At 38.7% G+C, this 15654-nt stretch overlaps 1 protein-coding gene across 4 annotated transcripts in view; it reads right to left on the bottom strand.

Annotated features, from left to right (window-relative positions):
- Positions 1 to 15654, bottom strand: part of il17rel (interleukin 17 receptor E-like) — a 136358-nt gene that overhangs the window by 119578 nt on the left and 1126 nt on the right. Inside the window, exons 2-16 of one of the 4 annotated variants that reach the window (XM_088988746.1) lie at positions 15280 to 15530; positions 13519 to 13546; positions 13258 to 13407; positions 10958 to 11064; positions 10214 to 10373; positions 10015 to 10154; positions 9874 to 9945; positions 8840 to 8894; positions 8166 to 8329; positions 7500 to 7544; positions 6023 to 6077; positions 4835 to 4962; positions 4714 to 4767; positions 4577 to 4637; positions 2561 to 3025 (exon numbers count right to left, since the gene is read on the bottom strand). In XM_088988746.1, the coding sequence (XP_088844872.1) occupies positions 2763 to 3025; positions 4577 to 4637; positions 4714 to 4767; positions 4835 to 4962; positions 6023 to 6077; positions 7500 to 7544; positions 8166 to 8329; positions 8840 to 8894; positions 9874 to 9945; positions 10015 to 10154; positions 10214 to 10373; positions 10958 to 11064; positions 13258 to 13407; positions 13519 to 13546; positions 15280 to 15393 (1596 nt within the window). In that variant the 5' untranslated portion in view covers positions 15394 to 15530 and the 3' untranslated portion in view covers positions 2561 to 2762. Of the gene's footprint in view, positions 1 to 2560; positions 3026 to 4576; positions 4638 to 4713; positions 4768 to 4834; positions 4963 to 6022; positions 6078 to 7499; positions 7545 to 8165; positions 8330 to 8839; positions 8895 to 9873; positions 10155 to 10213; positions 10374 to 10957; positions 11065 to 13257; positions 13408 to 13518; positions 13547 to 15279; positions 15531 to 15654 lie in introns of those variants that run through there. The other 3 variants (XM_088988748.1, XM_088988747.1, XM_088988745.1) reach the window with 3 other exon arrangements.

Below are 15654 nucleotides of genomic sequence, written 5' to 3' on the forward strand. Positions count from 1 at the left end.
AACGAAAAAAAGGCACAAAATGGCGACCTCCTGTGTCCACCTCTGTTTCCACAGGCTGATTAATTCCTTATATGGAGCTTGGGCGCCCTCTTCTGGCGGCTTTTGGGTGCAACACGAGGTCCCCAGACCAAACAAGTACAGCAAAATACATTGACGTGATGGAAGGACTGCGTCTTTTTTTTTCGGTCAGGGGGTGTTCCTTTCGTGACGTCACGTACGGACTCGTCACCAACTCAAAAACAAGACTTCCTGAATATTCAGCGCGAGTCTTAAAACGTAAAATATAGCTATATGCGGTGGAATCTTATTAAAATACGCTCAGTAGAAGTCATTTGAAGCCATTTTAAAAATTATGGACACAACTTGACCGGAGACGTCGGTTGTCCTTTAAGACATGCTGGTCTATTTACAACCAGTCAGCGTATCGTCAAATCCTGGTTGCTCCCAATCAACATGTGACTTGAACTGAAATGCTAACGCTAACACAATGAGCGGTTTCGCAGCTAGTCCATCATGTATGACAAACGACTGCAGTAAAACACTGATGGAGGTGACAGAAAACTTAGTACATGTCCGTCGAAGTCATCAATTGTTTTCTAAATGTCAATCTTCTACATTAGCGACAGAAAGAGGAAACATAAATTCCGGACTGCACAAAACGGATTGAAGCACACCCCTGTATTTTCTCTTTCACACCTTGAACCTTTCACCCAGTTACCCTCACGCGTTCCTCCTGTCAATCGTGCATCTTTCCACGCATACCCGAGGGCATGAGTGCCTCCCTCGGTGTTTGACATCAATTTTCCACTTGGCGTAGTTTCTAAAAAGGCCTGTTTGTTTAACGTAAAGCCCAAACGCGAGCCCGATCGACTCGCCCGGGGTGCAACACCCTGTTGGAATGTCTGGATTTCGCCACAACGTGGATTAGCTCATCCCTGTCTGTTGTCTCTGGCTTTTGCATTTGTCATTCTTCCCCACCACGAGGGGGGGGGGGCTTCGAGATGAACCAATTGATAGAAAACACACAAAAAAAACAACCTGAAGGCCTGCAATACCAGGGTAGCTAAAGCTAAAGAGCACAACATCACTCGAATACATTGTCCTGTAAAATGTGAGCGATGCTACCTAGCCTGTTTGTTGTTGTTTATAGGAGCATTATCATAAACTATAAGAGGCCTCATTTACACTAATCACACTGAAAAGATCCACCTTTACTGTAACGAAAGACAACTTTTCAGTACAAATATCCATTTTCAATCAATATGAAAAGAGAAAATGTCTATAATTTGCTTCATAAACAGGCTCGCGACGCAAATTGTTCCACTTTTGTCAATTTAACTGGGTTAAAACAATAGTTGGCCAACATCGCCCTCTGGTGGACAATGTTATATAGCACCAAAAGGAAATATACACTACCTGTACAGTAATCACTCGTTTTTTCACGGTTAATGGGGAGCAGGACCAACTGCGATATGAGAAAATTCGCGATGTAGATTTATATAATAATAATATATAATTATATATAATAATAATTATTAATTAATAATAATAATAATTATAATAATAATAATTATAATAATAATAACAATAATAATAATAATAATAACCCACGTGATAAGACAGAGGGCGGTGCCTCAGAGTCATTCGCCTTTTTTTTTTTTTAATATTCTAAACGTTTTTTTGTCCCTGAAAAAAAAGACACAATGCACTGAAACCGCAATAAGTGAACCGTGATGTAACAAGTGATCACCGTGTAGGAAAGATCTATGAAATCTATATTGTATTTAATCAAACGATGACACATTGGCATCCTGTATATGTTTGATTCCCTTTTTTATCACATGAAAATGCCTTTAAAAATCATAGTAAAAATGTCCATACAATTAATATCCCATTTAAATTCACGAGTACATATTTTATTGCTTATTATTATTCATCTATTTTTTCATGTTTTGTCACCTTAACTCATTCACTGCCAGATGTGCAAAAATGTGTCCATTCCAGTGCCGGGGTTTTTGACATTGTCACTGGAATTCCAGGACCCACAGAATATTGAGTTTTAGGACTACATAAGAGTTAATTCCTAAATTATATGTGTCTGGAGTTATATGAGCTTGAAGATGGGGGTGGCTGTACAAAATACAAGACATACATATTGATTTATATAGCGTTTTAACAACAACTGAGGCTATAACAAAGCACTAACATGGAAAAAAGGGAAATGATGAGCCTTCGTGGAAGGGAGGTCTTACCAGCGCTTTATCTGCACCCGTGGAAGAAAACCCAAAAGCTAAATAAATTGGGATTATTATTCTTATTCTTATTTGTTGTCCATATAGTTGTAGCAATGGTGGAAATCTATTACTGCAAGAATATATTACTTTATTAAAATTTATGATTGCAGAACTAACATTAACAACAATTTAAAAAATGAAAGAAGAAATAATTATTGCAATTATTCCTTGTTTGACCTTGGGAAAATACAACCACAGAAAACCAAAGATCAAGTGCAATAATTAGAATGCATGATAAATTCATAAAAACATTCACACATAAAGAATTGTATCATGAATATTTATTTTGGCTTTGTCCCTTTGAATAGAGAGAGATGACATCACCCGACTCATCCAACCGGAGTACGACCGCCCGTGTGACTTTGTCCTGAGAGATCGTGGGAATCCCACATGACAAAACGTCACTTGCATTTTCCCTCTGAATGCAAACGGACAGGAACTCAAACTGGCCTCAAACGAGGAAGTGCTTCAGTGTACATATTGATTCAAGGAAGCTGGTTTGCATTTCATTTTGGTTACAAAAGAGAACATTGTCTTTTTGTCATCTGTGTTACTCGCGTGAGGCCTTGTGATGAAAAGTTGATTTGAAGTGCTAACCCTGACTGACATCATGTCTTTACCTGTGATCATAGCAAGGATCGCCAAGATGGTTGCGATGACAACGGCGCCGGCGAGGTAAAAACAAAGTTGGGTGGCGTTCCAAGTGCCTCGTGGAGCAAGGAGGGCCTGACCTGTAGAGGAAATAGACAATAAAAAATAAATATATGTACTGCACCTTGACTGATGTTCACTCAAACTCATCCAGCAAAAACCTATTTAACCAAATTGTGTTAAAAAAAGCAGGGTTGTGAAATAAGGAAGAGAAAATTCAAGTAAAGTTAAAAGGGGTGACTGGGCGAAAGTGGAAGCCAACAGTTTAATTTAAAACAGGACACTCTAACGAAGGTGGAAGTATACGCAGAAACATGTCAGGTAATTGAACACCTAAAAAACACTGTCTGCAAGAAAAGAATCCGTTTTAAATTAGATATCAAGTCAACAGGATGAACTTAATACAACTATATATATGGAAGCCAACAAAGGCCGCAGAAACCAGGCAATTTAAAACATATATAGACATATAATATGTTTTAAATTGCTTGCAAGAAAATAATTGGTCTTAATGAGTAAATATGTGATTCGTTTTGGTCTATATTGTGCCACATAAAATACATATATTAATATTTCTCGAGTTTGAAACGTTTTTTTCTGAGTCCAACCTAAATTAATTTACACCTGCTCGCGTGCCCTCCTTTAAATGGCATGTAATCCTTCTTTTCATCAAAATAAGCAGAAAAATAAAAATAATTGAAAGAAATGTTTGTAAAAGAAAGTTTTAATTGGCATTTAAAAATAGCTGTGCAAAACCATGCTCAATATTAAAGTGACAAATACCTTGGTGTCTTTCCTGATCCGTACATGATATTTTGGTGGCGAAGCACACATAAAAGCCTTGCCCCGTTCGTCCAGGTGCACGTTCCCGAGTTGATAATTCATATTCTACGTGTTTTTCATTCGGCTTAAATGTCGATGTTTTCACGTTGTTCGTCGCAGTTTTTTCGTCGCATTGTAGCGTCACGCGGCAGACATTCTATCGTATTCACTTTGAATGTAATTTTTGTTCTCAAAACGTGTTTCAAACAAAATAACCAAACAGGAAGACAAAAGTTCGAGCCGTAAAGGCTGAATTGTCGTAAAAAAAATAGGAAGTGTGGCGATGTCGTTTGTCGCTAAAAAGTGACGTCAGCGAATGTGGGCATGTGGGCGATTACGCCTCAGCCGCCGCTAATGATGAAATAAAAACATACCTGTCAAATTATACGTTTCCCACATAGTTTGTGTTTTTTTATCATTTCAAATAATGTACGGGTTACTACAACTTTTATACGGCAAACCAGCAAAAGTAATCCTCAATTGTTTATATATTTTCTCGCTGCGTACGGTCGGACTGATAAAGGCACAATGTGCGCATGCGCCGTAAACTGTCTGCATTTCCGCGTTTTTTTTATTTCAAACCACGTACGGCGTACTAGCACTTTTATACGGGAATTGTAATAATTTATAATAGCGAAGGTTGACAGGTATAAAATATTTTATAAATAAGTATATAAGTTTTGTGAAAATCACATTCTCAATATTTTCAGAAACAAGAAAAAAAAATACACACTTACACACTAATGAAAACAAAAAATGTGTTTTTTTTAATTATTTGGACGGCTGCAAAAAAATGCAAGCCTCCTTACCGTGTTCCTGGGTGAAACAGTGAAGGACCGTGGCGGCATATTTCACATCAATCCGCCTCACCTGCGCAAGCACATACATGCCTTAGTGTCTCTTGCCGACTCACCGATAAGCATTTCCCACGAGAAAAGAAACTTACACGAAAACAACAGTGAGCGTCCGGCAAGGTCAAGCTAATGGACGATCGCTCCCCCTGATGAAGACATGATGGTGGTTTCTGGCAGACATCATGGATCGACGCTTATTTTTGTGCGACCTACCACTTGTACGGCCTCCGTGGTGCGACACGCCGCAGAGCCTTGGGACGGCGTGCACGCATCAATGCGGAAAGTGGCGTTGATGTGTGAGGTCAGCCTCAAGCCCTGTTGCGTCCAGCTCACACCCCACACTGAGAACAGTCGTTTATTTCCCATGAACACATGCAAAATATGACTTTATATTTTCATGTTTCCCACACATTACCGTATCAAAAATGTAGTGAAAAATATAATTTCAAACAAAAAAGTTGATAATTGAAGCTCCGTTGAGTTACTTCAACATAGTTCAATGGCAACAAAATGTCACAAGGTGGCAGCAAAGTACATGAAGAGTGCAATAGTTATACAGTGAGACCTCAGCTTACGAACTTAATTGGTTCCCAGACAGTGTGTAAGCCAAAAAGTGTGTATCACAAAAAAAAAAATCCCATAGGAAACCATAAAAATGGGAATAATGCGTTCCCAGGTTTCCATAAAATATGTGTTATGTAAACTTTACACAAAGGCATTATTTAGTCGATGCTTTCACGTGACTAATGACACCGAAATTGTCACGTGCGAGTTGACAGCTGGGGCGGCGCCGCCGCTCGTGACGCTTCAATTTCATTTCAACGATTTGCTGAAGCTTTACACTGTAAAGCTTTTAGGCGAAGGATGGTGGCAATGGTGGAAATGGAGAAAGTTACTCTCAGGGAAGTGACACACAGCGTGAGAGATGTGTCAGGCTGAGATTCACATGACAGCCGCGGTGTGCACATGTGACGCCACAAACGCACACCTCGTTCGTGATTCTCAATGATCTCCTTCTCCTCGACGGTGATTTTATTTTTGTGTCTCCTCCGTCTGAACACGAGACTGTGGTGCATTTTATGCAAAAAGCTCCTCGGAGGCGATCGACGTGTGAATTCAGAGAGAGGTGGCGTGGAAAATAGCGCCGGCTGGAGCGCTGTTCGGTCGTGTGCTTCCGCCGAAGATCACTCCGCCAGATCCGAAGAGCACTCCGCCAGCCGTGGTGGGTGTATATCGCGAAAAGTAGTGCGTATTTCAAGGTTTAATTTTCATAAATTTTCATAAATTTGACGTTCGTAAGCTGAGGTCTCACTGTACTACATATCTAAAACTTGCTTTAATGTCATTCTCACAAACAATTAAACAATCTAAAAATATATTTGATTGTTTTGAAAATCATACCTTGGAGTCTCCTGACAAAAGGACACCTGACCCAAGACTGGTTGCCTGCGGTGAACTGATCAATAAATCAACAAAAATACATTTTGAATTCTAGCACATTGTTGTAGAGGCCTTTTTAAAAAAAATATTTATATAATATTGGAATGCCTTAGTGTTCATCAGTAATGTTTTTAAATAGCTTTAAAAACACTTTTAGAATTTATATTTATATTTGTTTTACCCCATTTCTTTTAAGACAAATGTCATATTAACTCATTCACTGACAGACACGTGAAAAATATCATCATAAATTTCATTTATAAGTGCATTTCAAAACTCTAAAGGTCACTTTACAGCCACAGGATAAGTTTTTCTGTGGGTGAGCAGTGGCAGCCACAAGCGTTCACTCAACCCGGAAGTCAATAGACAGAAAGCTAGCTAGCCAACTAGTAGATAGCTAATAGATAGCCAACAACCCGGAATAACTCAAAAAGAGAGAAAAGCTAGTTAGTTAGCTAATAGCCAGTTAATAGATAGATAGCTAGATAGCTAGCAAGCTACCTAGATAGCTAGTTCATTTATAAGCGCCCTTCAAAACTCTCAAGGTCACTTTACAGTCACAGGATAGGTTTCTCTGTGGGTGAGCAGCGGCAGCCACCAGCGCCAGCCAGCGTTCACTCAACTCAGAAGTAACTCAAATAGTCAGAAAGCTAGCTAGATAGATAGCTATATAACTAATAGCTAGCTATTAGCTATGTAATCAACAGGTAGCTAGCTAGATAGCAATGTAATTAAGAGCCAGTTAGAAAAGTGTCCACTCCATTGGCAGGGTTTTTGTCATTGTTGTCATTCGAATTCCAGGACCCACAGAATATTGAGTTTTAGGACTACATAAACATTCAACGCAGCGTTAGAAACCTTAGACTTAGTTAATTCCTAAATTATATGGAGTTATATGAGCTTCAAATGAGGGCAGCTGTCCAAAATACAATGCAATAGAAACATCTTGGTTTATATAGCGCTTTTACAACAGCTGAAGCTAGAATTAGTGAATGGCAGTGAATGAGTTAAAGATATTGACGTAATATTAGAATACCTTAGCTTTCATCGGTAATGTTTTTAAACAGCTTTAAAAGCACTTCAGATTTGTATTTACATTTCAAGATCACTTTACAGTCACAGGATAGGTTTTTGTGTGGGTGAGCAGCGGCAGCCACCAGCGCCAGCCAGCGTTCACTCAACTCAGAAGTAACTCAAATAGATAGAAAGCTAGCTAGGTAGCTAGCTAGATAGCAATGTAATTAAGAGGTTCATTTTTTTTTTTGACCCCATGACTTTTAAGACTTCTTCTTTTCCTTTCGGCTTTTCCCATCAATGTTTTGGCCAAGCTTTTACGTCGGATGCCCTTCCTGACACAACCCTCTGTATTTATCCCAATAGTGGTTCACAACCCCCCCCAAAAAAATAAAAAATAAATAAATAAAAATAGAGTTGTTACCTTCATGCACAGTTGAGGGTGAGGGTCCACTTTGGCAAATGTGATCTGAAAGGCAACGTTTGATCGTATTTTAGAGTTGGGAACAAATATGAAAATTTGCCTTTACCCGTCATTGCATCACCATTTGTTTGTACTGAATGCCGAAATAATTGATGTAGGAAGTAGGAACGTATCCAACTTGAATACCATCAGGCTTTTAAAAGTGAGATGAGATCATCCTTTGTTCAGTAGATATGATTTGTTTGGTGCTGTGCCAAAATACAGTAAAGTCTCGTTATATCGATATCGGATATATCGATAGTCCCGGTTATATCGATACTATTTCTATGCACGCACGGAGAAAATTACATGCAAACAGGGTCGTATGTTCCCAGCGTCAAAATATGCGCTTTACTATCTTTGACCACAAGAGGGCAGGCTTTCACCACCAACACTGCCGTCTCTATATTTTATAAGAATCCAGTTCTTTTTCCCTCAATGATGACTGATAACAATAGAAACTGACGGCAAGGAAAAGAAGAAACGAAATCGTCATTGTGGCTACGTCATGACTCAGCTCGATAAAACTTCAAACAAATAGCATCATAAAGTTATTCGTGAGTCATTAAAAATTTCCAATGTATGAATGAAGGAATACGCATTCATGACTCATCAAGTTTCGGCGACCTTTCTTCTGCTGATATTCCGCCAGGTGTTGTCCACATCCGTGCAGGCGTCTCTCGCCTCTTTCTGACATAGAGCCACCCGGGCTGATAGCGGACAGGCGGGTGCCCACGAAAGCGCCTCCTCCAGGGGGTCGAAATGGATCCCTTGCCACATCTCCTCCAATCCTGGATGGACGGAGATCGTCAACCAGTGGACTGTTCATGATTAATAAAAAAATAAAAAAATAAAAACATAAAAAAAAAAATACAAAAAAAAACATAAAAACATAAAAAAATAAAAATAAAAATAAAAATAAATAAATAAATAAATAAATAATACAAAAAAATAAAAAAAAAATAAAAATAAAAAAAATGAAGAAAAAAAATAAAAACATAAAAAAATAACAAATAAATAAATAAATAAAATTACAAATTAAAAAAACAAAAAAAAAATATATATAAAAAAATTAAAATAAATTTAAAAACTCAAAAAAAATCTAAAAAAAGTAAATAGTAAAAAGTAAACAAATAAACAAATAATAAATAATAAACAATAAAGAATAAAAATAATAATAATAATAATAATAATAATAGTAATACATCTCATTTATAAGCACCTTTCAAAACTCTCAAGGTCACTTTACGGTCACAGGATATGTTTGATTGACTGAATTGTGACCAAAAAAAGCCACTCACTGTCTTTAAAGGGGCAGATTTGCACTCTGGGGGCATCCGTTACCGCTGACCAGCCCTGTGGACGATCGGAAATTAGAATAATAATAATAATAATAATAATTTTCATTTCTAAGGCCTTTCAAAACTCTCAAGGTCACAAGATATTTTTTTCTGTGGGTGAGCAGCGGCAGCCACACGCGCCGGCGTTCACTCAACCAGGAAGTAACTCAAATAAATAGAAAGCTAGCTAAGATATAGCTAATAGCTAGCGAGCCAGATAGCTAGCCAGATATAGTTAATAATAATAATAATAATACATTTCATTTGTCAGCGCCTCTCAAAACTCCCAAGGTCACTTTACAGTCACAGGATCAGTTTTTCTGTGGGTGAGCAGCGGCAGCCACACGCGCCAGCGTTCACTCACCCCGAAAGTTGGATTGGATTGGATTTGGATTGGATTTGCCTTTATTAGTCTCGCAATGGAGAAATTTACATTTCACAGCAGCAAAGTTATGAAAGAAATGAAAGTTACTCAAATAGATAGCAAGCTAGCTAATAGATAGTTAATAGCCATCTACCTAAAAAGCTAGCTAATATATAGCTAATAGCCAGCTAGCAAGAAAGCTATCCAGCTATATAACTAATAGATATATAGATAGCTTGCTAGCAGATTAGCAGAAAACGTGTCATTCGGACCTCGATCGTTATGTCGGTTCCGCTACCTTAGCTGTTGTCGTAAGTTAAAAGCTCCTTCGATCTGTGACGTTGGTTGCGTTGACGCTGATTGGTTGAAACCAAAAGACGCACGAGTATGGACACTTTCGCACTGACGCACACACAGCGGACGTTAGCTAGCTAGCTAGATAGCTAATATATAGCCAGTTAGACAGCTAATAGATCGCAACATTTATGGAAATGGATAAAGAAAAAGCAGAAACACACACAAGGGATGCACACACGCGACTAAATACAGTACTACTGCTAATGATTATTGTACGAATAGCATGTCAAGTTTGACAAAAGTGGTGGTTTGTGCTCCCCTGGGGTTTTTTTACCTCGATGCACAAGCATGGTAAAGGTCTGGAGAAAGAAAGCACTGCATTTTTTTGGGGTTCCTCTTTCCTGATCTGGATGGTCAACAAAGGAGACTCGATTAGCCACCGTATGCTAGTTCCATTCCACGATTTTTGTCTTACGAGAGTGCTAGCCCCCACGCCGGTGCAGATGAAATCCTTGTGGCATAGTCGCACGTGGTAGTCTCGATCCTCCAGCGCGTCGCTCACGGCGACGATGACTTCCTTTTTGGCCCAGTTGACGTCGTGCCGTATCTGACCAGCTGCTGGATAGTGTTAGTATTTTAACAAAAGCGCATTGGAAATCTGGAAGCGTGCTCACTGATGCATTCTGGGATATTTCTTCTCAGATCCTTCCACGAGCAGTCTGGAGCAAAGTAGGTCCCGCTTTGTGTTATCCCACAGTAGCTCGGTAACGTGGCTACCGTGACTCTCACTTGCTGTTGCGGGTAAACGGCGATGCAGTCGTTCTCCACCGTCACCTAAAAACGACATATTGTGACTGTCGCTGCTTGGAATTGAAGCGGATTTACGCGCGACAGATGTGAGACAGTATCTTTTCGTCAATGGATGCACCAGCTTTGTGTTTGCTTTCAACATGTAGCTTGTAGCAGATGTGCACATTTCACCATGATGTCCCTGATCCACTGGTGAAAAAGACGTTTTGATCTCTCTTTCATCTAGAACTGCCTCAGACAACAGAAAGGGTGCAGAAAGTGCTTAAGATTGAATGACTGTTATTACTATTTGTTATTGTTGTTTTGAGTCAAAGATGGCACTGTATTTTGTTTTTCTACTTCTTCCTTTCCTTTCCTCTACCTTTCATAACTTTGCTGCTGTGTAATGTCAATTTTTCCACTGCGAGACTAATAAAGGCTAATCCAATCCAATCCAAGGGTGTTTTTCGGTTTGGTTTCAAGACTCCCTGATCCAGTTTTGTTTCAATGGTCTCGAGTTACTTTGTACGTGGGAAAACTTTGTATTTTGAACCCCCTTTTTTTTGGTCATATTTTGGGGCGTGTGCGTCGTGATCTTTTAATTGAGATTGGATTGATTTAATTTGTACCTGCATCCCTGCTATAGCCCGCCTGGACGCCTTGGAGATGCGAATGATTCGGCACTCGGGTAGCATTGCCGGCGTCTCGGAGCAAACGTACAAGCCGTGGATGGACTCTGGCGATTGAAAATATTTACGCATGTTATTATGAGCCACAATGACTATGGAGATGTTTGATATCACGATACCGAGTATCGATACTGCTCATACAGGGTGACCCAAAAAGATGCATACCCATAAAAAATTCAATTGTGGCTTTGATTAAAAAGCTATTTATTTCAAATTACAACCACATATTGTGCAGTTTATGGAAGACCATTCACCAGAGTTTCAGCTATTTCTGTCCATTTTTAGCCAATTTATGGTTTTCCCAAGGAGTGTTCCAAATGTCCACTATTTTGTTGGAAGCAAACCTGTACTCATCTGACAAAGTTGTCAATCACTTTTTAACACACTCCTCTTTCAGGAGAAAACATTGCTGCAGTGACTTTTTGGGTCACCCTCCCCGAAAGAGGAGTGTATAAAGTGATTACCAACTTTGTCATACGAGTACAGGTTTGCTTGCAACAAAATGGTTGGACTTTGGAACACATCTTGGGAAAGCCATAAATTGACAAAAAATTGACAGAAATAGCTGAAACTCTGGTGAATGGTCTTCCATAAACTGCACAATATGTGGTTGTAATTTGAAATAAATAGCTTTTTAATCAAAGCCACAATTGAATTTTTTATGGGTATGCATCTTTTTGGGTCACCCTGTAATTATGATTTAGCTTTTTTTTTACTTTGAGAATGGCTGCCTTTCCAGAAGCTCCTGTATTTTGTTTTTCTACTTCTTTCTTTCCTTTCCTCTTCCTTTGCTGCTGTGAAATGTAAATTTCTCCATTGCGAGACAAATAAAGGTATATTCAATCCAATCCAAAGCGCTACATCAGCTTTTAGCGATCCATAGCTAGCTTGCTAACTAGCTTTCTATCGATTTAGTTACTTGCTGCTGGTCACCCAGAGAAAAAAAAAACTATCCTGTGACTGTAAAGTGACCTTGAAAGTTTTGAAAGGCGTTTTATAAAATAAACGTATTATTATTGTTGTTATTATTATTACTGGGGTGGACAAATGTTTGGCAGTGAATGAGTTAAGTAAAGCTATTAGCTTTATCCTTGACAGTTTTGAACGGCGCTTATATATACAATGTATTATTAGTTGCTATCTATTAGCTAGCTAGTTGAATGTGCTAAGTAGAATAATGTAAACCGAACTGGCTATTAGCTATATAGCTCTCTAGTTAGCTAGCCATCTAATAGCTATGTCCTTGAACGTTTTGAACGGCACTTATAAATACAATGTATTATTAGTAACTATCCATTAGCTAGCTAGTTGAATGTGCTAAGTAGTATAATGTAAAGCGAGCTGGCTATTAGCTATATAGCTCTCTAGTTAGCTAGCCATCTATTAGCTATGTCCTGAAAAGTTTTGAATGACGCTTATAAATACAATGTATTATTATTAGTAGCTATCTATTAACTAGCTAGTTGAATGTGCTAAGTAGTATAATGTAAAGCTAGCTAGCTATTAGCTATGTCCTTGAGAGTTTTGAAAGGCGTTTATAAATACAATGTATTATTATTAGTAGCTATCTATTAGCTAGCTAGTTGAACGTGCTAAGTAGTATAATGTCAAGCTAACTATTAGAAATGTCCTTGAGAGTTTTGAAAGGCACTTGTAAATACAATGTATTAATATTAGTGGTAGTAGTTATTTATAAGTTCGCTAGCTTTCTATCTATTTAAGTTACTTCCTGGTTGAGTGAATGCTGGCGCATGTGGCTGCCGCTGCTCAGCCACAGAAAAACCGATCCTGTGACTGTAAAGTGACCTTCAGAGATTTGAAAGGCGCTTCGAAATGAAATGTGTTATTTTTATTATTAATAGCTATCTATCTGTCTAGCTATCTGGCTGACTAGCAATGAGCTATATATTAGGTAGCTAGTTTTCTAGCTAGCTGGCTATTAACTATTAGCTAGCTCGCTTTCTATCTATTTGAGTTACTTCCTGGTTGAGTGAACACTGGCGCATGCGGATGCCGCTGCTCACCCACAGAAAAACTGATCCTATGACTGTAAAGTGACCTTGAGATTTGAAATGTGTTATTATTATTATTATTATTATTATTATTATTATTATTATTATTATTATATCTGAAGTTGCATTTGATACTAAGAGTAATAATGATCATTGGTCTCACTGCTCGCTCATCCAGATACACAAACGTTAGCATCCTGATTCTTTTTTTAACAGTAATTGACGCACCGGTAAGTTGCACGGTGGTCTTGATCCGAAGACGCAGGGAGCATTTCTGACTCTCCTCGCACATCACGGTGGTGGAAAAGCTGAGGTTGCGCAAAACGGATGAGGCCACAAGCCCATCGGCGGGCTTCTGGCATGGAGGAGGAAGAAAATCTGGCACAAAGAAAGTATTTTTTTTAATAAGGTAGCAAAGGTTACTTCCTCCATTATAACACAAGTAGTTCCTGTTCAAGCTAGGAAGAAGAGTGTGTGTTCTACACTCACAAGATGGCTTGGTCTTGCATTGGAGGCCCTGCAAGGGAAAAAAAAATGTGACAATTAGTTAAACATTTCATAATACAGTAAAGTCTCGTTATATCGATATTCAAGGGAGTCCGAAAAAATATCGATATAACCGGGACTATCGATATATCCGACCCTGTTTGCATGTAATTTTCTCAGTGCGTGCATAAAAATAGTATCGATATAACCGGGACTATCGATATATCCGATATCGATATAACGAGACTTTACTGTACATGTTAAAATAAAATAAATAAATACATACAGAATGTGGTCCACAAAAAAGAATTTGATACTTCCGTCTGTGTATCCGGCTATGAATGGAATCAACTTTCGGTTTTGTTGTGTGGTATGTACCGACACGTTTTGTTTGTTGTTATTGTGAAATCAAATCAAATAAGGTGGGTGGAGGATAGGCATCCTGTGAGCAAGGTGCTGATTTCCAAAATTTCCAAAAATGTTGAAAGACCCAAACTGCTTTTATTGCTGAAATAATAGCTAGCTAAATAGCTAGCTAAGAATTAGTAAATAAGGTTTTAAAAGTTCAGTAAATGTCATCTCCAGCTGGCAAGATAGCTTGGTATCTTTTATTCCCCATTAAATTTCCCCATTGTGGGACTAATAAAGGTTTTCTGATTCTGATTAGCTAGCTTTCTATCTATTCCAGTTACTTCCGGGTTGAGTGAATGCTGAAGGGGGTGCCTAACGCTGCTCACCCACAGAAAAACGGATCCTGCGACTGGAAAGTGACCTTGAGAGTTTTGAAAGGTGCTTATAAATGAAATGTATTGTTATTATTTATTATTATTATTATTAGCTATCTATCTGGCTGGCTAGCTATTAGCTATATATTTGCGAGATTTCTATGTATCTGAGTTACTTCCGGGTTGAGTGAACGGCGGTGAGTGTGGCTGCCGCTGCTCACACACAGAAAAATTGATCCTGTGACTGTAAAGTGACCGTGAGAGTTTTGAAAGGTGCTTAGAAATGAAATGTTACTATTCTTATTCTTAGCTATGTGGCTAGCTATCTGGCTGGCTAGTTATTAGCTATGTATTAGCTAGGTTTCTATTTATTTGAGTTACTTCCGCGTTGAGTGAACGCCGGCGAGTGTGGCTGCCGCTGCTCACACACAGAAAAATTGATCCTGTGACTGTAAAGTGACCTTGAGAGTTTTGAAAGGTGCTTAGAAATGAAATGTTACTATTCTTATTCTTAGCTATGTGGCTAGCTATCTGGCTGGCTCGCTATTAGCTATGTATTAGCTAGGTTTCTATTTATTTGAGTTACTTCCAGGTTGAGTGAACGCCGGCGCGTGTGGCTGCCGCTGCTCACACACAGAATAGCTTATCCTGCAACTGTAAAGTGACCTTGAGAGTTTTGAAAGGCGCTTAGAAATGAAATGTATTATTATTTAGGCTAGCTATCCGTCTGGCTAGCTATTAGCTATGTATTAGCTAGCTTTCCATGTATTTCAGTTACGTCCGGATGGAGTGAACGCCGGCGCGTGTGGCTGCTCCTGCTCATATATATGCTTATTATTATTATTATTATTATTATTAATAGCTGATGAATAAAGATGCTAACATGGAACATCTTTTGAAGCTTTGTTTTTCTGTCCACCAATTATAAAGGTATGCAAACCCATTTTTTTTTATCATTTTGGCAAGGTTAAAAATAAATCTAACCTGAGAAGAATAAAGACAATGCACGATTATTATTATTGACTTATTATTTTTTTACCTGAGAACACCTGGTGCCGCATCTCTTGATCCTGTCCGGCTCGGCGGGTTGTCCAGCGGTTCCATAGAAGACAAAACCAGAGTGGCACATGAGCAAGGCAGCCCACAAGATCATCTCCAGCAACCACAAATTCTTCTTTAGAGTGGTTTGCACGTGATTCTGATGCCATCCAATGGTGGTGTGATGGGCCTGGGCCTTGGTATTAAAATGTCTTTTCAGTGGGGGTGGAGCTTAGGGTATGAGTTGTGTGTCTAGGAAAAAAAAAACATATTCTATTATTAGCAACAAACAGGGAAGTTATGCGATCAATGTTCAGGACACAACAACAACAAAAACATTCTTATAACTTGCACAAGACGAAAGTATATAAACGCA

Source organism: Hippocampus bargibanti, linkage group LG22 (genome assembly GCF_051943395.1).
Source record: "Hippocampus bargibanti isolate YZ-2025 linkage group LG22, ASM5194339v1, whole genome shotgun sequence".
NCBI lineage: Eukaryota > Metazoa > Chordata > Actinopteri > Syngnathiformes > Syngnathidae > Hippocampus > Hippocampus bargibanti.